Source organism: Notolabrus celidotus, chromosome 20, assembly GCF_009762535.1.
Source record: "Notolabrus celidotus isolate fNotCel1 chromosome 20, fNotCel1.pri, whole genome shotgun sequence".
Taxonomy (NCBI): Eukaryota; Metazoa; Chordata; class Actinopteri; order Labriformes; family Labridae; genus Notolabrus; species Notolabrus celidotus.
The window spans coordinates 9,508,570-9,532,754 of record NC_048291.1 but is presented as its reverse complement, the minus strand read 5'-3'; the positions used below and the strand labels follow the sequence as shown (position 1 = coordinate 9,532,754).

The 24,185-nt window shown below is 39.9% G+C and overlaps 2 protein-coding genes across 3 annotated transcripts; both read right to left on the bottom strand.

The window, feature by feature from the left end:
- Positions 1 to 936: 936 nt before the first annotated feature.
- On the bottom strand, positions 937 to 16,321 carry rras (RAS related). Of its 2 annotated transcripts, XM_034711788.1 has the most exons (7): positions 15,722 to 16,321; positions 15,470 to 15,649; positions 10,544 to 10,631; positions 6,507 to 6,609; positions 5,744 to 5,852; positions 5,547 to 5,665; positions 937 to 2,673 (listed from the first exon to the last, which is right to left on the bottom strand). In XM_034711788.1, exons 2-7 carry the CDS (start codon positions 15,554 to 15,556, stop codon positions 2,586 to 2,588), a joined length of 594 nt encoding a protein of 197 aa, XP_034567679.1. In that variant the 5' UTR covers positions 15,557 to 15,649; positions 15,722 to 16,321; the 3' UTR covers positions 937 to 2,585. The 2 variants fall into 2 exon arrangements, with proteins under 2 accessions (XP_034567679.1, XP_034567678.1); XM_034711787.1 differs by having other exon boundaries at positions 15,470 to 16,315.
- Positions 16,322 to 19,852: 3,531 nt separating this feature from the next.
- On the bottom strand, positions 19,853 to 22,864 carry si:ch211-195b15.8 (dual specificity protein phosphatase Mpk3). The gene is made up of 5 exons (XM_034711747.1): positions 22,592 to 22,864; positions 22,288 to 22,382; positions 21,474 to 21,633; positions 21,251 to 21,374; positions 19,853 to 20,722 (listed from the first exon to the last, which is right to left on the bottom strand). The coding sequence occupies exons 2-5, from the start codon at positions 22,378 to 22,380 to the stop codon at positions 20,068 to 20,070; spliced, it is 1,032 nt and encodes a 343-aa protein (XP_034567638.1). The 5' UTR covers positions 22,381 to 22,382; positions 22,592 to 22,864; the 3' UTR covers positions 19,853 to 20,067.
- Between the last annotated feature and the right edge of the window lie 1,321 nt (positions 22,865 to 24,185).

Below are 24,185 nucleotides of genomic sequence, written 5' to 3'. Positions count from 1 at the left end.
AGTGCATTTACACATAAATAACATTTTCCCTTTCTATCTTCACAACCTACTTTCATTAAAGTGTTAAACAGTTGTTATATTCCTTTTTACTTAAAAAAAACATGACAAAGTGGCTTAAATCTTCTAAGCTTAATTATTTAAGGACTTACAAAAGTTGTTTTTTCAAAGTCTCATTTGAGGGCACTAATAAGGAAACCTACGGTCAGCCTTTTACCCCTCATCCCAAATTATAGATTTCAACAGAAACCCCACCTCTGAAAAGGCAAATAGCCAATCATAGTTTAAGATTTTGGGTTGGCCCCTGGGATGGCCAATTGGATTTCAAGGGGTACCAGTGCCACCCTTGGCCACCCCTCTGGACACGCCACTGCTCATAGAATGCGCACAAGAAGTATATCACAACTACTAACAGCAGCTTTAAATTAGTTTTTTTTTAACTACATGAAACAGAGTTAAATTGATACTGAAACATCTTTATGACCTACAAAAGCAAATAAGGCCACCAGCAAGAGTCATATAATGCCTAGAAGCGCTTGTGGAAGGTATTAGAACACACCATTGACAGCACAATGAAGAAACATACTTTCTTTACATTTAAAATAACAAATATTAGCAATGCTACATTTCACCATTAAAATAAATCAGGGTGAGATTTTATTTTCTGATGAAATGTACATCCTTGTCCACAAGGATGTAAATCTCCTTGGGGTGCCAAAGTTGACACAATTCTTCACAGGAGCCTAATTTCAGTTAATTTAATCCTACAACTGCAACCTGAGGAAGTCCACTTTCTGAACACCACACTCCTTAGATAATACAACCAATGCCTTATGTTTTGCAGGGTTAGTATATACACATTTCTCAGGTATGGAAATTTAAAAAAATGACCCCCAAATACACTGTGTACAGTCATTAGAGACACAAGAGAGAGAGACATGTTTGTGTAAAAGTTTTAATGATGTAAAAATGTGATTTGATCTTCATTTCACTATACAACTGATCATATGAAATGCAGTTTTTAAAGTAAATATAAATACGAAAAGAAGGGAAGTTTGGTGCACATGCAGAGACAAACCATGAACTGCCGGGTTTGAACTCTGACCCCAACACTCTGCTGCATGTCTTCAACCCCCCCATCTCACCCCAACACCACCACCACCACCTTTTCTGTCTATAGTTGGCATAAAAGAAAAATGTCCCCCAAAAAAAAAGGAACCATTAAAAAAGTGAAAGTGCCCAAAGCCTCACAGAACACAGATTCAGTATAAAGGCGGACATTGTAGAGGTTTAACATGACACTGTATTATTACTGGATACCTGTAATCATGGAGGAAAACTTTAAATAGGTTGCAGGTGATAGATGCTCTGCAGGTATTGTGGAGACATAAGAGAAGAGTGACATTTTGGGCAAATACTGGAACAATCACCGCCTTGAAAAAGAGAGCAAAAACCCAAAGACCTACGCAGGTGAGTTTGAAGACAGGTGTTGCAGTACTTAGAGTGTTCGTTTCTGCAGCACACTTCAGTTGCTGTATCTGTTAGGAGTTTCTGTACCTCTTCTATCTGCTTTGTTTCAAAGCTGCAGCTTGTATCTCATACAGAAAACCTTTAGGCAACTATCGCACATTTGCTTTTTCTAGCTACTGCAATGACGAGCAACTTGTAACCTGCAACCTCCCCACTAGATGTCACTTAATCTTACAAACTCTTTCTTTAACTCACATTATGAAAATGGAGCATCTCCATGGCTGAACATGAGATCATGCAGCTAGAAGCTCCAGAGTGGACCATGAGTGAGGATTACTGTTTATCTGCTGTACAGATGGTACACTAGGTTTTATTATTACTGAGTCATGTCTGTGATTAAAAATACTAAAAAAAAAAGATTAAAAATACATTTCATTTTATATGCAGAGGCTGTAAAAGTACCAGGATGTTGTTCAATACATAAACATCCACACAGTGTTTGTGTCTGTGTCACAGAAACATTAATATAGTTCTGCAGCGTGAAGGATTTTGTGTAGATTTTCAGGAATGCTTCTCCTCAATCAGGAGTTTGCAGATCAGACCCTCTTGGATAAATAATCTACATCAGACATATTTCACAATCTGATCACTGACATGTTGTATTTCTGGATGTTTTTTTTCTGTTATTAAAATGTGAGCTGGAAATAAAAATTGTGTCCTCTGTTGGACTCTGCTGCCCCCTGCAGGAGGAACACATTACCCTGCCTTCTCCATGTGGTGTTTGGGCGTGCCACACATTGAAATGTTACAGACACATTCTTATAATAAAGTAAAATATTGTAAATAAGTTGTAATTCATCATCAGTCACAGTGCTGACAGAAGAATACAATGTTAAAAAAAAGGCAAAAAAAAGTGCAAATGAAATAAAAATGATGCACCTCATCTCTCTCTCTCTCACGCACACACACACACACACACACACACACACACACACACACACACACACACACACACACACACACACACACACACACACACACACACACACACATTCAAACGCACTCCTCTTTGGACAAGCTGAAGTGGGACCAGATTGTGGTCTCCATGGTAACAGTCCTTAGAGGAGGACACAGGGACAGCCACCTCCCTTTCGTTTGCCTGTGTGGTGAGTCTGAGGAGGAGGACTCTCCATCTCCTGAAACCGTCTGAGGATGAAAAAAACGACAGAAACGAAGAGTGAGAAGACAGGCTTTTTAGAGTTTGACCTCTTTCACACCTGATACAGAGTCAGCTGATTCACCACGGATATTATAAATATATATATTCAAATATTTTTTATTGTGAAGCAGACAGTGTATCAAAAATACATCCATCTTTAGTTATACAATGCTTCAATGTTTTGGAACATTATACGACAGCAAATGAGTAAATAAAAGAAAAGACAATAAATTGGAGAGAAAATATAAAAATACAAAAATAATAAATAGAGTAAAATGAATTAAATGAATAAGTCCCGGATATTATAAATAATAAGTGATATAGAATCAAGAAATCTTTATTGCCAAGGGAGCTTGCACACAAGGAATTTGACTTGGTGAATGGAACACTCGTACTTAAGAACAAGACAGTAAGGACAATAAATATAAAAACCTAAAAACTAACCTTAAAAATTCTAAATACAAATAAAAATAATATCTGTACAAAAAAAGGTATAGAAGTACTTCTAAGATATACATTTTTTATTTAACCTTTATTTAACCAGATGAGACCCATTGAGATCAAGACCTCTTTTACAAGGGCGACCTGGCCAAGAGGTCAGCAGCACACGTCAAAATAAATAGCACAACTCAACAGCATGGAGCATATGTACAGACAGTATGTAGAAGAACTCAATAATTTAAAAGTGCAACTTATTTTCAAAAAAAGTGCAATTTGTGATACAAAACAGCATTTAAAAACACAGGCACTGTTCTGGGGTCTGTCTTTCATTTAAGATGGACCCAAAGGCGTCCAGTCAGATTTGATCTGACAGATTCAAATCCTTCTGGAGCGTATTCCAAGCAGTAGGAGCAGCAAATAAATGAATTAGCCTAAGCCAGAGTGCAAGTTTTAGTGGATGAATATAATAATAAAATAAGTTTTAGAATAAATTACAATATTGCACGTGGTTTATTCTATAACATATTCTATTATTATATTCATCCACTAAAATTTTCACTCTGGCTTAGGCTAATTCATTTATTTATATCTTAAAAGTAGTTCTATACCTTTCTTTGTACAGATTGTACATATACTCTCTATTAGAGCAACAACTGCTTGGAAGTCATTACTGAGTAAAATCAGAGAGTGCTGCAGCTTTGCTGAGTTTAAGTCCAGGATGAAATCATGGCTAAAATCAAACCAATCATGTACTCATCACACTTAAATATAACAACTTTCATAGTGTAGTGCTTTTAGCTATTTATGTTTTATTATTGTGTTAGTAGTTTTGATGTAAATGTATCCCTGTTGTTTTATAATAGTTATGTATTATTGTGTAGCTGTTTAAATTATGTACTATTTGTTTTTAACAGAGGCATCGCCTCTGTCTCCTGCCCAGGGACTACAGATGTAAATTAGCTGCTAGCTAACTCTGGTACAACTAAATGGCTGTACACTGTCCCTATTGAAATAAATAAATAAATAAATAAATAAATAAATAAATACTAGCAGCACTTCACAAGGACTGTGTACCAACCAATGCTGGCCTTTTTTATACTCCCTCTGTCACTTTTAACAGATTTTTTACCTGATTGTTAACTCTTTTTTTTTACTAACTTCACATTATGTAACCTTGTGTTTCTAACTATTAGGTAGTGTCATGGTTTCAGAGAAACACGACTTCCTGTCCCTGTTTACTAGGTCAATGATGGTCTAAAAAGAGGTTAACCAAGCTCTAACGTTGATTCACAAGATGTGAGATAGTCTTGTTCTTCTATCATCGACCAGATTCTGCTTTTAGTTTGTTGCCCACTCTGGGGACAAGTTTCTTAAAAATCCACTACATCCAGGGTCAGGGGTTTCTTTATAAAGCAATGCAAAATTCCTTACTAAGAGTGTACGAAAATCATAAACCTGGAAATGATTAACCCTCCTGTTATGTTCATTTCTTTGGAACAGCAATAACGTTCACTAATTCTCACAGATCATGGTTCAATGAGGATAACTCACTCGTTTTTCATTAAAATTCATGTTAAAACTTGTTTTAATGTACTGGAAAGCCCTAAATATAAACACAATAGTTTTACATGACATAGATTTTTGTCCATTTAATTTTACATTTTTACGTTATTTTTTTTTTATGAAGGTATTTTGATAAATTAACACGGCATTTGTCACATGCTGCCCAGACTTTTATGCTGCATTTAGATGGTTTGGAAGGCATATATTCCCTAAAATAGACTTTAAAAAGGGTCAATTTGACCCGCAACATAACAGGAGGGTTAAATCGTGCCAACTTTCATGCATTGTTCCCTCTATCAATTTTAAAACCACGCCCCCTACACACCCCATTGGTTCATAGAAGCTCAATACAGAACAACCTCTGAATAAATAGCGTACAAACAGGCCAACAGATTAAAGGTTGATAAGCAGCAACAGTGAGGAAGACGGGGAAAATATGACGTTATGGTGTGATTGATGTGTGATTGAACAGGGAACACATTTGGACTCTTACAGCAGGAGGGTCACTGATAAGATAAAAAATCACGTATCTTTCAGCACGCCAGAACATTCATCATTCATTGTTACGCACAAGAGTCAGCGTTTAGTACATGTTTACAGGACCCACGCAGATTGTTTCACCATAAGCCAGAGCTTATCAGTGGGTCCTCCCCTTCTCTCAGTTCTGATTTGTGAGTGTAAGTTTTAAAGGATTGGCTTTATGATGGCCAGTTAGCCTACATTGTGTTGCACAGGAGCCGCCTGTGACTAACTTCCATAGTATTCTCATTAACATAAAACGGCTCATTACAGTCAAGTGCAGATTTTAGTTTTAAGATAACATGGGTCTGTTGCTATATTGATATTTAGTCTGTACCTGATGATTAGAACCAGTTCCAGGAAGGCCTCGTCCACATTGTAGCGGTTTTTGGCTGAAGCCTCCATGTAGTGGATCCTGTTCTCTGCAGCAAACGCCTGAGCATCCTCCCTGGAGATCTGCACATAAAAAAAACACACACAATCAGAACAAAGTACACCCTGACTCTCTCTGACTCACTGTGTGTAGAAACTCACCACTCTCTGCTGCTCCAGGTCCGCTTTGTTCCCCACCAAAACCATCGGGAAGTCGTCTCTGTCCTTCACCCTCAGGATCTGAGTGTGAAACTTCTGCACCTCGTGGTAGCTGCTCACGGCACACGATACATTAAAGTTTGATTAGAATATGAAAAATGATGGTTCCCTTTGAACACAGGAGACATTCTGGGTGTGCGTTCAAGGGCATAGGGTTTTTTTTTATGCATGTGGAGGTTTGACTTTACGCCCTGGAGTCAACAGTTTCCGAACGCTGCTATTACTGGTACTGCATGCAAATAGACAACATGCACATTAAAACACTATGAGTGCAGTCTAAAGTACTAAAGTAGACTCTAACAAAATAAAACATAAGGATGCAAAATAATGGACACACATTTGACCATCTTTATGATCCAACAGAGTCACTAGATTGGTTCATGTTGTCCACCCTAACATGTCCCCCCTGAGAGCTAAAAACAGAGAGAAGCGTTGGTCTAAACAGTCCGCTCACTTCTGTGTTTAGCAAGGACCCAAACAATGAAAACCATGCACACACACACACACACCGTGTCCACATCACACAGGGCTCACAGTTATGTTGTGGTGTAGTTTCATATATTTCTGACCCTGTGTGTCTGTCTGTGTGTGTGTGTGTGTGTGTGTGTGTGTGTGTGTGTGTGTGTGTGTGTGTGTGTGTGTGTGTGTGTGTGTGTGTGTGTGTGTGTGTGTGTGTGTGTGTAGAGTTATGTATAGGTCAGGTTACCTGCCGCGGTCGTTGAGAGCAAACACAAGTAAGAATCCTTCTCCTGATCTCATGTACTGCTCCCTCATCGCTCCAAACTCTTCCTGACCTGCTGTGTCCAAGACTGACACACACGCACACGCACACACACACACACACACACACACACACACACACACACACACTGTTTACTCAACGTTCACTTGAAATAACTTGGCACCTGTAAGACAAAGCTGTGGGTAGGGTATAACATAAACAGTGGACTCATCTGCAGAATGTGTTAGAATGAAATAGGATTTGATATATAACACATTATAAACAGCTTACAAAGTGGTGGATATCAAACAGAAGATAAAAAGAACAGCTAACAGGATGAAAACATTTGTAGAAAGAATTCAGAAAACATAAATGCAAGATGACAAATAAAAAGCAACAAATAACCGCAAACTGGAACCAATCAGCACTCACAGCAGCGTTAAAAAAAGACAATCTAAAGCAGAGGGTATCATAAAGTTCCTATTTGAGTCTACAGGGTAACACAGAAAAACAGCAGTCCTCTTTGTTTCTTAGTTTCATGCTCTGTTTTCATCTGATGACCTGGATTGTGACTCAGTGATGCACGAGTTATTTCAGTTCAGGTATTAAATCCAAAATATCAATAAAAAATGTTGTAGAGCTGCTTGTGTGTGTTAAAGTAACAACTGTTTGCTTTTGTCCGTCAACTAATAACTTAACCCTTTCATGCACGAATCATACAAATGAGATGCATGCCTGTACTTTTCTTTCAACACATTTTGTTAACAGGGAGTTATGTTTCCACCTACTGCAGTTAACAATGCACTCCAACATTACTCATTACCTAATAAACACAGACTGTACCATAGGTTTTACAAAACATGGACATAGTCTCCTTGATGTCACCGGAAACCACATACACACCCATTCAAAAAAGACGATCTTTGCAGCATTAATAAACATGTTTACAGCCTGGTTCAAAAAAACGCTTGGCTCTACATCGCTACTTTCTCTATCGGCACACACTTTACGGGGGGGGGCAAATTCTTTTGTAACACAACGTTTCAGAAGATATTAAGATTACAAGTTTTTGCCCAAATAAGGACATGACCGACTTGACTCCCGAACGGGAACACATAGCTGTTGGCTAGGAGGCTCAAACTCCGCCTCTTTACCTCACACTGTGCCCGGTGGAGTTCCGCATTTCCAATATGGCTGCCGCTGTTGAATGGCTTCAAAAGAGCGCTCAGGAACAGATGGGTGACGTCACGGTTACTACGTGCATTACAGTCTATGGATGTCACCTACTGGTTCCTAAAGCAGTATGATGAAGCCAAAAAACAGCCACCGCCATATTGGAAATGTTGATGTTCAGCTAATCTAGAAACACTCAAAGAGGAGGAGTTGAGGACATAGCTTAGCCGCTTGGCAAAGACCTACAGCGCACCCTGTGTCAGCCAAATTAGAAGCACCTCATATTAATACATAACTCTTAGAAATAGACTTCTTGATGTGGGCTCTAATAAGGTTTTGGTGCAAGCCTCTAGTAGACATTTGAGGAACTGCAGCTTGACTTACAGCATCAAAATAGATGGTAAGATCCATGCTGTTTCAAAAAACTATTTAATGTGAAACTGAATGTACTTGTATCTTAATTAGTGTTGCAAAGGGGTAGAAATTTCTGGAAATTTTCCTGGAAATTTCCATGGGAAGTTAAGCTGGGGAATTTGGGAAATATTCCAAATTGGAAACTTTCCATGGGAATTTATGGGAATTGAGAGTAATTAACTGGGAATTGATTTAATGCAAATGTATCATATCCAAGCATAAATATTTGTTCTGTACCATGCATCAAATTTGTATGCAAATGCTACTTTTTCCTAGGCTGCATAAACATTACACAGAAGTGACAGCGTGGACAAAGGAGACACTAGACAGAGTGATGAAGCAACAGAGGAACTTAAAGCGAGTTGAAAACATGTGAATATGTTGGTACCATTTCCCTGTAATATATGCAATGAAAGTATCTAAACCTGTTACTGTAACATTGTAACATTGTAAAATTGTAACATTGTTACCTGTTTACTGAGATAGACTGACAGAAAGAAGAGTATATGAAAGATATGATTACTGTGGAACTGTGGGAGGAAGTATATTACCACATAATATCATCAAAACTTACTTCACTTTGTGTAGTCCACAGGCTCAAATGTGTGGCCTCAATAGTCCTGTGCTCTGGGCTCAAAAGTGAGGCCCAGGACTCTAGAAATCATCTGTGCATGTGATGGAGGAATGCACAGTGCATACAGGGGGCGTGGTCTCAATAGCCCTGCTGTAAGCAGTGTGCTATGTGCATGTGATTGAGGAATAGCATAGATATTCAACTGTACTTGCATGAAATCGGGTTGTTTTAGTCAGCATTATGCTAAAATATATTTTCCCCAACTATATTTAAGTTCCCTATTAAGAGCCAATCTTCAATTTAGTAAATTCCTGATTTATTCCTGTTAATTCCAAGCGGCAACCTCCGGTCTAAAAATATGAGTCCAATGCGGAAGTGTTAAAAGCTGCAGTTCATCGAGGATCCGCTTGAGGCTGACTCCGGAAGTACCGGAAGTCACATACACATGAATGGGGAAAAGACGATCTTTGCAGCATTAATAAACATGTTTACAGCCTGGTACAAAAGATGAGTGTAGTCTGAATAGCTAATTTCTAGATGTCCTCTCACTGTGAGGGGGGTGAATTTTTTTCTAATTCGGTAATTTAGAAGATATTGAGATTACTAGTCTTCCAATGAGAGGCACAGCTACCTGCAGGAACACTGCAGCTGTTGGCTAAGAGGCTCAAAGCCCGCCTCTTTACGTCACACTGGCTCGACAGAAGCAATATGGCTGCCGCAGCCGATTGGTCTCAAAACAGCTCTTCAGAAACAGATGGGTGACGTCACGGATCCTACGTCCATATTTTTTACAGTCTATGGTTAATTCCCATGGAAAGTTTCTGACTTTGAAAATTCCCGGAATTTTGCCACCCTAATCTTAATACAAAATAATACAATAAAAAGCAAGGCAGCATGTAATATAGGATGACCATATGTCCCAACAATCCCCGTCCAAGTTTAAAACACCAAAACAATGCACCATGATTGCAACGCTGATTCGTCCGTTTGTCAGTCAATGTTGTTGAGAGGGTGTTGCTGTTTTAGCCAAATAAAAATCTTCCCTAAAGTACTGTGAGTTTAAAATTCTAAAATTGTAAATCTATTCTTTTGTTAATCTTATCTTGTTCTACAAATTTAGAACAGTGTTTAAGGGACGTTTATAAAGTTTAAGAAACTTTGTGAAGTGTTAAACTTTGTGACTCAGATGTAGAGCTTTAAGAGACACAGGCTGATCCTCTGTGAGCACTGATTGGCTGTAAGTCTGGACCCACCCTGTACACCCCCACATCACACGCTGCAACATCTGTACACACATAATAAACACCCACACACAAACACACACACATATAAAATGTACACACACACACACACACACACACACACACATACAGAAGGACCGAATATTAACAAGAATCAGATCCTTGTGTTACAATCAGAAATATGTTCAGACAATGATTCACTCGTGTGTGCTGAAACATCAGTGTGACCCAACAGTCTGCAGCCCAACACACACACACACACACACACACACACACACACACACACACACACACACACACACACACACACACACACACACACACACACACACACACACACACACACACACACACACAAGTCCTAACAGGGCAAACACACAAAACACACGGACACACACACACAAACACTGCTGGGTCGCATCATCGAGAAACACACCCTCTGTTTCCAAACGCACTCTCTGACTCACACCCAAAGGAAAGAGTGTGCATTTGAGGTTGTGTGTGTGTGTGTGTGTGTGTGTGTGTGTGTGTGTGTGTGTGTGTGTGTGTGTGTGTGTGTGTGTGTGTGCGTGTGTGTGTGTGCGTGTGTGTGTGTGCGTGTCAGTGTGTATGAGACTCACTGTCAAGTCTGGTCTCTTTTCCATCCACAGTGCAGATCTTGGTGTAGGAGTCCTCGATGGTCGGGTCGTAGTCTGACACAAAGTATGACTGATGGGGACAACCAAAGAAAAACACACATCTGTTAGTGCTGCAGGGAACAGGAGACTGAAGCCATGATCAGGACTTTACCAAGGGACTCAGCGCCTTTTGCCACAGTTGTCAAAGTCTTAATGTTGAACCTATTTATAAGTACTACGTCATAAATACTCAAGTAGCTATCACCATTTCTGAATATCTGAAGTGGTCACGGTATGTTTTTGTTTTTGTTCACTGTGCTTCGAAGACGTCACTGACATCATTTGCGAAGCAGTAAAAAGCAGCATTTCCACCTAAAGTATCAGGAACTTCAAGCCTCAAGAGCTTCTTTTCGAAAGGTTCCTGAAGCCAATTGTGTTCTGTGTTTCAGTACAACATACTCTTGCTGGAACTTCCTGCTGATATCACATACACACAAAACTCCTGAAAACCTCAAGACAATTTTAGGGATAGCTGCATGTGTGAACACAAACAGCCAAATTCTTCACCCTGTGACTTTTCCATGCCAGCCTTCTGGGAAAATTCACTCAAGACGCCAGGGTTAGTGGATGTGAGGATGCAGCAGATAGATGTCAGAATGGACTAGTGGGAGGGAGTGAAGATGTTTATATTATGTGACTGGTGTAATCTCTGGGCATGCAATGTTGCTGCTTCACACTCTGTTCCCTCACTGATGTGTTTACACATAGCATTAAAGGCAAAAAAGACTCTGCTTGACCCTCTGTCATGGATATCTTGTGAACATTACACAGTGATAACCTCGGCGTTCTTAACTTCATGTCCTGCCTCCTGAGACCCCACTCCCCTATCATCCGACACTGTAAGCGATGTGTGTGAGTAAGCAACTTTGGAAAACATTGGGTTAGGCTGTCTTATGATTATCTTGAAATTTCCAAGTCTGCATTTATTCATTTTGAGAATTTTAGAGCTTGGACCATAGACTGTATAAATAACGGACGTGGTATCTGTGACGTCACCCATCTGTTCCTGAGAGCTGTTTGGAAGCCAATCGATGGTGGCAGCCATATTGGAAATGCGGAACTCAACCAGGCATAGTGTGACGTGAAGAGGCGGAGTTTGAGCCTCTTAGTCAACAGCTATGTGTTCCCGTCCGGGAGTCAAGTCGGTCGTGTCCTTATTTGGGCAAAAACTTGTAATCTTAATATCTTCTGAACCGTCGCGTTAGAAAAAAATTCACCCCCCGTACAGTGTGTGCCGATAGAGAAATTAGCGACGTAGAGCCAAGCCGTTTTTTGAACCATGCTGTAAACATGTTTATTAATGCTGCAAAGATCGTCTTTTTTAAATTGGTGTGTATGTGGTTTCCGGTGTCTCTGCAGCCAGCCTCAAGCAGATTCTGGATGAGTTGCAGTTTATAACACTTGGGCTTCATAGTTTGAGACCGGAGATTGCCGCTTGGCTTGGACTCAATTTTGTACTATGAATATTTTGTTTTGTATCACAGATTTCTGTCCCACTTTAGTTTGTTTTAACAACTTGTTTTTAGCAATGCTAGTTTCTCTGTGCCTTTAAAGTTTAGTGTTTTATGTGGTTCAACTTTAATCACAAAGATCTGAGTAAGTGTCTTTCTATTAAAGGCTGTCAAACATCACTCTTTCATTAATCTGTACATAGAGCAGTGTAAAAACGGCGTGTAAAAACAGCTGTTGGTTTTACATATGTCAGGGAACATAACCGCCTCACCCTCACAGGTCTTCGGTCTGCATTGGACTGAAAGATGCGGCTCAAATTGACCCATTTTAAAGTTCAAAAATAAAAAATAAATTGTTATGAGTATTATTTCACTATGAAACTTCTTTTACTTGGCTTAATTAGGGTAAACAACATATACAATGAAAATGGCTCATTTCACACATTTGTATTGCACATCTGTGAGAATTAAAGAACACCAATGCACTATATATTGATTTAAATGGTTAGTAATGGAGTTAATAATGAGATTAAAATCATGTTTATTGTTTTTTTGGGGGGGGTTGGACACTTTCGGATCATTAAATCTGCAGGAACATTATTGCTGTCCCTAAGAAAGGAACATAACAGGAGGGTTAAATATGCCTCGGGGCAAGTTGAACCAGGAACATTATTGCTGTCCCTAAGAAAGGAACATAGCAAGAGGGTTAAATATGCCCCGGGTCAAGTTGACCCAGGAACATTATTGCTGTCCCTAAGAAAGGAACATAACAAGAGGGTTAAATATGCCTCGGGGCAAGTTGACATAGGAACATTATTGCTGTCCCTAAGAAACGAACATAACAGGAGGGTTAAATGCGCCCAGGGTCAAGTTGACCCAGGAACATTATTGCTGTCCCTAAGAAACGAACATAACAAAAGGGTTAAAAGTAGTTCCTGGGAGTTAAAGTTCCAGGTACTGTGGGTGGAAATATGACTTTTGTGGGTGGGTGGCTACACAGTAATTCTGGCTTCTTGTGAGCTTCGAGCTGCCGCTTGTACATTCAGCTGTTAAACATGTGTTCCAGTAAGAAGTGTCACAGCATGACTCAGTACATTCTCTCAAGAACTAGAATGTCTTACTTCACTTCAGGAGATAAAGTTGTAGTTCATACTCCCCTACATGTATCAGTGATGATTCAGTCATTTTCCAAACACACACAGACACAGGATTTTAGTCTTAACTGAACTTTAAAACAGCTCAGCTTTGTTTTTCTTGTAAGTTAAGTGAGTGTTCACTGGTGTTAGCATGCTAGCATCACCACAGACTAACAGTCAGTCAACAGTCTGTGAAGCAATAACCACATTCAAACATGAGGTCAGCCGTAACACAAAGTGTAAGATCTATAAAACAAAGGAAAAGTGCAGAATGTTCCTTTAAGTGAGCAGTTGGACGTGAGGGTACGTGGTGTGATGAAGTCTGTCTGTTAATGAAATCATGAAAAGCTAAACACAGAACAGATGCTGCATGGTGTTTGATGTGTTCACAGGGTTCAGGGCTCAGATGTGGTCGTCGTATGTAACATATCAGACACACACATGGAGGGAGGGAGGGAGGGAGGGAGGGTGGGAGAGAGAGAGAGAGAGAGAGAGAGGAGAGAGAGAGAGAGAGAGAGAGAGATAGATAAGCCCTATTCACCAAACTCCTAAAATTGAAGGATGGGCTGCATGTGAAAACAGACAATAATTCCCTTGTGTCTTTATCTACAGTTCTTTCTGTGAGCCTTCAAGTCTCTGCAAGAAATCGCAGCAGGTCAAAGTCATGAAGATTCACAGCTAGCAACGGGGAGGGGGTGATGAAATTTACACCATAGAATTAGTGAGCTACAGGTGTGATCTTTGTGCGTGCAATGAAAGCTGAATATATTTCCTGTTAGCTGCCATGTCCTTCTCATTCAGTTATAACGTATGTCTTGTAAACATAAGGCTACATCCGCAGCATCCTTCATCCTTCCTGCCTTCTGAGACTTTATGCTGAAGGTCATGTGATTAAGTACCTGTTCAATTCTGCGGCAGAAAACTCAAAACTTGTAGAAATGTTCATCAGTGCACAGGGGAGCCAACTGGCTAAATATCCCCTCTGAGACAACAAGGTTAAAGTTGACGTTTAGGGCCCAGTTTTTGCATTTGTATCAATACTACATGTAAAGGATGGATGTGCACACGTCTTCACCGATCTGGTCCTGAAAAGGATTATTCTTCAACCTCAGACGCTTTTATGTTTGGACGTGCCAGAATCCAGCAGCTACAACTACTATTATCTGGTGCATCATCACTATTATCTCTCTCTTCATCTCCTCTATCCCACTTTCCAACCCCAACGCGTCAAGGCAGATGGCGGTCTAACATGAGCCTGGTTCTGCTCGAGGTTTATGCCTGTTAAAGGAAGTTTGTCCTTGCCGCTGTAACTTGATAAATGCTGCAAAGTGCTCTGCTCATGGTGGATTAAGATGAGATCAGACTGAGTCGGTCTACAGTACGGTCTAGACCTGATTTGTTTGTAAAGCGTCTTGAGTTAACGTTTGTTGTGATTTGGCACAATATAAATAAAGATTGACTGATTGATTGTATTCATCCTGTTTCATGTTTCTCTGCCTGGTTAGCAACGTCATCATCCTACCATGCTTGCTATCTGTGAATTTTCCTGTCTTTTACCTGTTGCGTTCACACATGCTTATCCTGACTTCTTGCAGAAATTTTATCAGGAGGTTGGCAGAAGAAAGACCGGGCAAAGTCAGGATGGATATTTCACCTGTTGATGCTCAACCTGAAACTTTGTGCTAGTTTGAATTCTGCAAACGTGAACCCTTTGACCTGTGTCTCTACTCTCGTACCATGTGTTTTACAGGAATACAAGGTGTGTCTGAACACGACTTGGTAAGTACTGATGTTTTTGTTACACTGTAATGCTTTCTAATCATAATCAATTCTTATCACACACTACAGGCTGTAAAGTCATCTCTAAGAATTAAAGTAATTAACTTGCAAAATATATGCCATTTAAAACACAAGGTAATGCATCTATACCAACAAACAAATAAATAAAGATCCAAGCGCTGTGTTCCCAGCACAGAGTCTGAACCAGGTGTCTGTATCAATAAGTTATTAATATGTTTCACTCTAAACTTGACCCTTTGATGTTACTTCCTTATTTTTGTGAAGTTGTGAAACTTTATGGATGACTAATGTTGGTCTGAAATGACTCATAAGTGAAAGAGATGTTAGTGGATCATTGATCACCAGTTGCAGGTCAATACAATACAAATAAGGTATTCAGGAGGCATAACTGACTAAAAAAAAAAAAAATTCTGTGTGTGTGTGTGTGTGTGTGTGTGTGTGTTTGTGTGTGTGTGTGTGTGTGTGTGTGTGTGTGTGTGTACCTGGATGAACTGGATGGTCAGCGCGCTCTTGCCCACCCCTCCTCCTCCCACCACCACCAGCTTGAATCTCTCCTCTTCTCCACTCATCCTGTCTGACCGATCCGGGATTTTTCCGGATCAGAAAACCGTCCGGGACCTGATGAGACCAACAAGTGAGGCCCAGAACCGATCCAGACCCGCCTGTGAGGGGGAACAGTTAGCTTTTGTCTCTGAAACTTTCTTCACATTGACCTCATTCTGTCGCGAACACACCGAGAGCAGCAGATATCAGGTACAGAGTCCGGGGCTCCTCCTCAGTCCACACCGGGACTTCTCAGGAATCTGCACCGAGAACGAGAGCCTATCTGCGGGTTAGTTTGAATCCTTATAGCGGCCTGTGTGGGTCCTTCTCCGCGAGCTTCTCTACTCCTCCTCCTGCAGGCTGATCTGAGGGCGGAACTGCTTCCTCTTTTCTCTTTCTCAACAAACTCAAGTCACAGACACATCCACACACTCTCACAAAAACTCTCACGCAGCAGCACACACATACATACACACACACATACACACACACACACACACACTGCAGGTTGTGTGTCTGAGCAACAGATGATAAAGTTGTTAAATTCGTCTCGCGCCGTTCATTGATCGTTTCTTTTCGGATCATTGAAGTGAAATCTGAGTTGAATACATTCCTCTCGCGTGTGTCACCTTCCTTATTTGGTCATTTGGAGGATCCATGACGTCACAGCAAACTTCTTCAGAACAGGATGTAAAATATAGAGGCGCGAGGGCAGATCAGTCTGCGTCATCTGGATTCAAAACATCTGGATCCAACACCATACCATACGGAATGAACATAGAATGTATGTATGCATGTGTGTGTGTGTGTGTGTGGGAGTGCTTTGTCAGTATCTCTGCCCTGAGGCTGCACATTCCTAACCTTTACCTGAGCACTCAAACGAAGGTCCAGCTGCAGCCACCAGGGGGCGCTCAAGGGGGCAGAGCCTGCAGTAATTCTCAGCATTTAAACCGTGTTTTACGTTGAAGCTGAATGTGCATTTTAAGTGAATTGTGACTCTTTAAAGAAATTTGACCCTTCCTACTTTTTGTATGAAGCTCTTTTACTTCTACATATGTACTTTGAAGAACAGTGATTTGTTTGCGTGCACGCCACAGACAGTACAAAAGATGGATGTGAAGGCTCCCAAAAAGTGAGGCTCCCCCTACTGACTAGCTCCAGTATAGGCCATAAATATGGACTGAGATTTGGACTAGAAACTGAAATTAATTTTTTTATTTTTGAATTTGAGGAAAATAGAGTTTCAAGTAGGTTAAATACAATTTCAAGGCAAATAAATTCATTTTCAAAACATTAATTTCAATTTCAAATCATGCTTTTCAAATTCAATATTATTATTCAATTTCGGTTTCTAGTGGCACAAATCTCAGCCCATACATACAGCCCGTCTCCTCCATGATAACAGAATGGACATGGATCAAACTATTAAAAATGCATATCAAATACATCTTTTTTTTAAACATGTTTTCCATCATCAGGATCCAGCTGATTTATATATATCCCAGCGTTCAATTTTGAGTTAAATTATGCTTATATTTATTTATTTATTGCACAAATAAAATAACAAAACAAAACATCGCTGTTCAATTACACGGGCCAAGATATAACAGGTAAATTCAATAATAAAACTAACCACTAACATGTTATTTGCACTATTATCTATTTACATTTGTCCATTTTTAAACTGTCACAGCACTGCACTACCTGCACTGTGTACATAGGCTGTTTTTAACTGTATTTTATTATAATTTTATTGTATTTCATATTTACATTTTTGTTATTTAAGAGTTGGAAGAGAGAAACACCATCTCGATTTTCCTGTATGTCTTCATATATATGGTGAAATTTGATTATAAAAACCTTTGAATCTTGAATTAATCCTGAATCTTATGTGCAGGGGGAGCCAAAGAAAACCCTAGCAGGCTTGTCAAGTGGGCCTTCAAAGAATCAACACAAAGACAAAGTATCAATGTAGAACAGAATATCTAGATACAAAACAAAAAAATATTAATAAGAGGGAGTAATATTTAAAACAATGATAAAAAGAAAAGAAGGGCAAGTAAAAAAGCAACAGAAAATGTATTTATAAGTTAGGAAAGTAGGGAGAGTATGTGTTTGTAAATATGCATTAAAAATTCGGATCATGTTGTGTTACTTAGCTCACCTAATAGAAAGTGTATGGTTTGTTTCTTGAATGAGTTGAACTCTGTGTTACTTGTTATATGACCAGGTAATTATGGGAAAAAATGATTTAACATACTGTATATTAAGCCTTAAAAATCTTAGAATACAATATTTGTATGAAACAAACATTAAACATTCGTAATCACTTGATTTATTACTCTCCTATTTGTTGCTAGAAATACCATAAAACCCAGAATATAAGTTACACCAGTTACACCAGTCTGTTTTTGTGGAAAAAGGTTTACACATTGGTCCTGCGTGAAGACTTCCATTACGTTCAGCAATGCGCAGTTTCGATGCAGATGTGTAGCCCTTTCTAGTGCCATCTGTCATCACTGTGCTGCCAACTTCTAGTATAGTAGTTGAGCTTACCATCCATTGGTGTTAAAGTGTGAGATATGGATAGATTTATGCCCGTGGACCAATTGGCAGAGACTTGCACCATCCCCCTCTGCCGGCCACAGGTTGTCTTAAATTGAGGAGTATTTATAATGAAACCATCCTCCACAACGTTTATGTACTGAAAACCTTTGTTTTCTTTGAATGCATGATTATGACCTAATGAGGGAATAAAGCATTAAAAAGTGTTGCTGTTGGCTGGAAGAATGTGATAAGGTTTTTTAAAACCCCTAAAATAACAGCTCTGCAAACAGGCAGGCTTCTGTTGGAGACAATGTGGAGCACCTATGGCTAATCACTTTCATGTGTTTTTGGGCCTGCCCGAAAATCCAGCCTTACTGGAGAGAGGTGACTACAGAGATAAATAAAATAAATAGGGGTGGATTTAGATTTTTATTTTGTTACTTTATATCTCGGTATAATACCAGAAACAGTCCTATAGAAAGATAGATATTGAAGATACTTTTGGCCAGTAGCAGGAAAGCAACAACCAGAAAATGGTTGCAACTAGGTCCTCCAACAGTGGACCATGGTGCGGGATCGTTAAAGAAATTTACTGTATTGAAAGACTTACTTTTGTTTTAAGACTTCAGTTGGAGAAATGTATTGAATGCTGGAAAAAATAGATTGTGTATGCACCTTGAATAGTATTATATATCATGATGTTAGTGTAAAATAATATTTTGTTCTTGACTGTAACACCCATGAGGATCTCATGTTCTTTGTTTATGCTAATAAAAAAATGAAAATAAAAAAAGTATTGCTGGTCTGCCTCGCTATGTATCCAATGCCATCTCTTGGGTAAAATGGCACAACACAATAGAATCCCTCTGCATTTAATGCTGGTACATCATCCCACTGTCGTAAAGAGCATAGCTCACTCTTCAGATTAAAAAAATATATTAAAAGTGTTTCTTATGCACAGAATTCTAAAGGAAATATTCAGGATACCTTATATGTGGTTTATTGAATGTGAGAATTGATGGTTAAAAAGTGTCATAATACAAGTTGATATGAAATTTTTTGTTGATTTTTGTTTGCTTTCAATTTTTTTAATTTTTTTTTACATATGTTCCTGTATAAAGTTTATGTCACAGTGCCAGTTTCAATTAATCATGCCTTGGTTTTTTATAACTTGTGGTTTTAAAGTGTAGTGTATTTTAATTTTGAGTGTGGTTTTAGTGCATTTTAATTTCTATTGTGGTTTTATTGTTTACATTTTATCTGCATGGACTTCCTCGGAATTTGATTAAGGCAATGACTGACAGCTGGTGCTGATTGGACTTCGCACAAAGACCTTGGAGTGACTTCCTTTTTATTTTTGGGACTTTTTTAATCTACCTTTTAACCTTGGGACTCCTTTCAAATCACCTTTTTAACCCTGGCACCTTTTATCTGTGGTTTTAGCAATAAAATTATTTTAAATCAATCTAAAGCTGTATTCCATCCTTTTTAACTGTGGGGAACTATTTAATTGCTGGTGTTCTTTTACCTAGTATGATATATATAGTTGTGAGAATGAATGAGGCTGTGAATAAGGCTCAATTTTTCATAGACTTCATACCATCAGACTGCTTTTTGCAACCATTGACTCGCCCCCTGCTGGACATAAAGAGGAATGCAGCTTTAGGACCAAACAGAAATCAGAGCAGATTTTAAAAGATGACATCTGATATTTCTGACATTGAAACAATGTTGAGATGCTCTGCTCACACTGAGAAAAAGCAACTGAGACATGGTTGAAATGTCAACTTTAATCATCATTTACACATTTAAAAGTCCATAAAATAATCTGACATCTGACCAGATATAATAAACGTGTCAAGGTTTACCGTCTCTTTATATTAATCTCTTTAATAAATAAATAATCAATAAATAAAGCTGCTGTCTGTACAAACATCACACAGTTCAGAAACAACCATGCACTGATACAAACTGAACACCTGCACCCCCCTCAGCACCTGTATGGCAGGGCAGGCTGTCCCATCTTCACAGAGGGGACAAACAGCCCCCCCAGCAGCAGCCTCTCCCCCCAATCCAGCAGCTTGTTCAGACTGAACCCAAAGGGAGATAGCAGACCCTGCTCCTTCACTCTCCTGTTGGGGGCGCTGTGCTCCCTGTGGGTCTCTTGTGTACTGTCCCTGATGGGCCTTTCTCCTGTCTCCCTGTTAGATGTAAGGGCGCCCTCTGCTGGTGAGGCAGGATTGACTCCAAGCGGGGTAAGAGAGAGAGTGAGGCTTTTGCGTTTGTCTTGTAGAGAAGAGGAGGCTGCTGGGAGTTGTAGTGTGAAGGGTTTTTGTGCAGGTTTAGCTGAGGGTGGTGTCTGAAGCTCTCTTTGCTGCTGATTCACAGTCTTGTGATGCAGTTTGACACTTTGATCCTGACATTTGAGTCTCTGCTGGGCTCTGTCTGTCAGCCCTGAGTCCTCCTGATGGTCCTGAGTCAGGTCTCTGTTGTCAGACTGATGACCTGTCCTCTTGTTACTGTCCAGCTGTGGGAGAACCAGTCCTCCTGCAGGCGTCTTCAGGCTCAGCGTGCTCTGGAAATACTGCAGCTGTCCCAGGAAGTTAAAGTTTGGAGAGATGGAGGGACGACGCTCTTTCACAAACCTGATAGAGGGACACACAGGGTCAGGGTCAGGACTAAGACACTTACACAGATCACAGACACACTTTCTGACTGATACAAGCCTACAGATGGAGGGTGTCATGTTCATGTGAATTCTCAAAATGTAAACAGTTATCAATTCTTCACAAAGTCGTCTCCCCTGTAAACACTGTCTTGGTGATTAAAACGAGTAAAATACAGAACACGTAGCTTTACTTTAAAAATTCAGTTTCTCTGGTGCCCTCTAGTGGACAGAAAGATAGATGCATCAAATAATCTCCACATTGAATTGTTATGTATTCCTTCATTGATTAATTTATGCTCTAAACAGGGATGCCTCATCTTCACTGCAGGGTACAACTCAGCAGCCAATCAAAGATAACAACAACCCTGCAGCATGAGTGACTGGATGCAGTTCTTTCATTTAAAATCATGTAAAGGTATTTGTTTACATGTAGTAGTGTGTCCTGTCTGATATATAAACAAAGCTCAGAAAACAAGTGTGATGGTGCTGCAGGATGTAGGTCTACCTGTAGGCCTGGTCAAGGTCCAGTCCCATTCTGTACATGATGTAAGCCACAGCCAGAGCCGGAGACCGAGAGATCCCTGCTGCACAGTGAACCAGGACCGAAGCCCCTGAGGATATGGCCCCATCTGAAAACACACAGAAACAAACATATCCCACTGTTAGGCACGTTAAAATTTAAACAAAATGTGTTCAAATATCTGTGTATGATGAAAGGGGGCACTGACCGATAAAGCTAAGGGCCTGGGGGATCCAGGGAAGCAGGTCATCCCACAGTGAGTCGTCAATGGGGATCCGGAGGTAACGAGAGCACGGCAGGAAGGAGGGCTGGGGGCTGCAGCGACTCACGCTGAGAACGTACGAGATCCCCAGAGATGCCAGACCATCCTGCAGAGAAACACAAAATAGAGTGAGATATTTAAAAATCTGCATTTGACTTTAAAAAAAGGCTTTTAATGCATAAAAATGTAAGGAACATTTTACCAAAGCGTGAAAGAACAAAATGATCTTTATATGATTTAGGGAGCTTTTGTTTTTTGGTGAGCTCATAGCGCTCGTAATTCTGCATGATGTCATTGTTGCTCTCTACTTGCACTGCAAACCACCTGACATCAAGAAGCTGCACATTCAAAACAATGCAAATGCGTGGTCTGAAATGCAGATTTAACTTTTTTTTTTAAAACACAGCAACACACTAAACAGGGAGCTGCAGCTGCTATTACATGAAGGCATCAGTCATTATAATCCAGTGACATCATCTTTTGCAGCATAATAATAATTATTATTTTAGAAATGCATGCACAAAGGAAAGTAAATGCACATAAATAAACATAAATAGTCTAAATGAACAAACATACAATATCAGAGTGACAAAATAATAAAAACAAGATGTGAAGAAAAACAGAAATAAGAGTAAAACGTAATAATTAATAACTTTTTAAAATGCATTATAAAGATTAAGTTATTTCCTCCATAAAATGCTGCAGTTTTTAAAAATCTGACATCACCGTGTTGCTGTCTGCAGTTTGTGCTCGGACTCACCTGCGTCACGTCGCTCTCTGCTCCCAGGTAAAGTCTCGGCAGGATCGCGGAGATTGGAGGTCTCTCCGAGTCTCTGTCCTTAGTCCACACCATGTCTGAAGCAGGAAACACAAAGCATGAAACACCTGCAAAACATTCTATTTGTTTCCATCTGTTTCTATTCTGTGTCCACAACATGCAGGTCTGACAGGAGAGGCTCCTCTGCAGCTTTTCCTTCTTCTGAGTGCAAATATTAGAGCAGATAAACATGCACAGCACACAGTGACAGTCTGTTAAGAGGATATCTATCTCTTCTTTTACTTACTGTGAGTGTGTTTAAAGTCCTCTGGTTGCAGCAGCAGCAGCAGCAGCAGTCCTGGTGTCAGTGTCGTTATGTTTCTGCTGTGGTTCTGTGCTCTGTGTCCAGCTCCTCTAAACTATGAGCTCATCCTCTCTCCAACAATAGATCAGCGCGGGATGATGTCATTTGCAGCCAATGGGAGCCCGGCAGGCTGCGCAGACGCATCACCGCTGCTGTGCTGTATCAGCGCCTCGGCAGCAGATAGATGATTCCACAGAGACACACCTCGGACTTCATGTGCAAATAGGAATAATACTGCAAATTCTACAAATGATGCTTCAGATGCATCTAATGCTGTGTTTGTTTATCTGCAGAGTCTCAGCATGCTCACTCTGCACAAGGTTTCATCTTTGCTTTATTTCTGGACCTGATGACATCTAGTTACACCCCTGCTCTCCATCTGACCCAGATCCTTCATTTCTGCCTTGAACAGAGTCAGTGCATGTATAATGAGAGCAAACACGAAAACAACAGACCTAGGATCTTCAGAGGTTCTGTCATAACCCTGAGTTAATCTGCACATCAGCACATTATAATATCCTGTTTTCACCTACGCAACAGAAGATTTAAAGCCCTTTCAGGCAATATCTGCTGCAGGGACATGGAACTGTGTCATCCAGACCTTATTTTTAAAAGCATGCTGTATGCTCTGCTGCATGCTGGTGTTATATATAGACTGGATAAGCAGGGGAAGCAGCCTCTTGTTTTAAAGTGAGGTCAATGCAGAAATACTAGCACCTACATTCTCTCTCATGTCCAGCAGGGGGCGACTCCTGTAGCTGTGATTTCCTTACATTCCCTGTGGCTCCTTAATGGTAAATACAGCTTCAGTAAAGGTCAATAATTCAGCTGAATAATGACATCAATAACGCAACTTTTGAATAAGACATGTTGTTTTTTTCACAATTATGATTAAGTGAGATATTTCTCGTGTGAAATTGACCACAGGTGGGTTAAAGCCTTCTTTCTGATCATGTTTCTTGTGTTGTCTGAATGTCTTTTCTTGCAACACCACTCATGACAAGCTGAATATTTGGTCTTTTCACCTATCTCCTCACTGAAATCAAAACTGTAGGCTACCTATGCTGATTTTTTATACAAAATGAAAACATTATGAGACAGATTCATTTAGGCTATCACTTGATCAGTGTGAAGGTACTATCATCCCCCCCCCCCCCCCTCTCTCTCTCTCTCTTATTCTCCTCTATCCCTCTTTCCAACCCCAACTCGGTGGAGGCAGAAGGCTGTCTGACATGAGTCTGGTTCTGCTTGAGGTTTCTGCCTGTTAAAAGGAAGTTTGTCCCTTCCACTGTAACTAGCTAAATACTGCAAAGTTCTACTCATGGTGGATTAAGATGAGATAAAACTGAGTCTTATCTTGTCTTGGTGTTGGGTCTTTGTTAGTAATATAACAGAATACGGTCTAGATCAGGGGTGTCAAACTCATTTCAGTTCAGGGGCCACATACAGCCCAATTTGATCTCAAGAGGGCTGGACCAGTAAAATCAAAACAAAACAACATATAAATAACAAAAACTCCAAATTGTTCCCTTTGTTT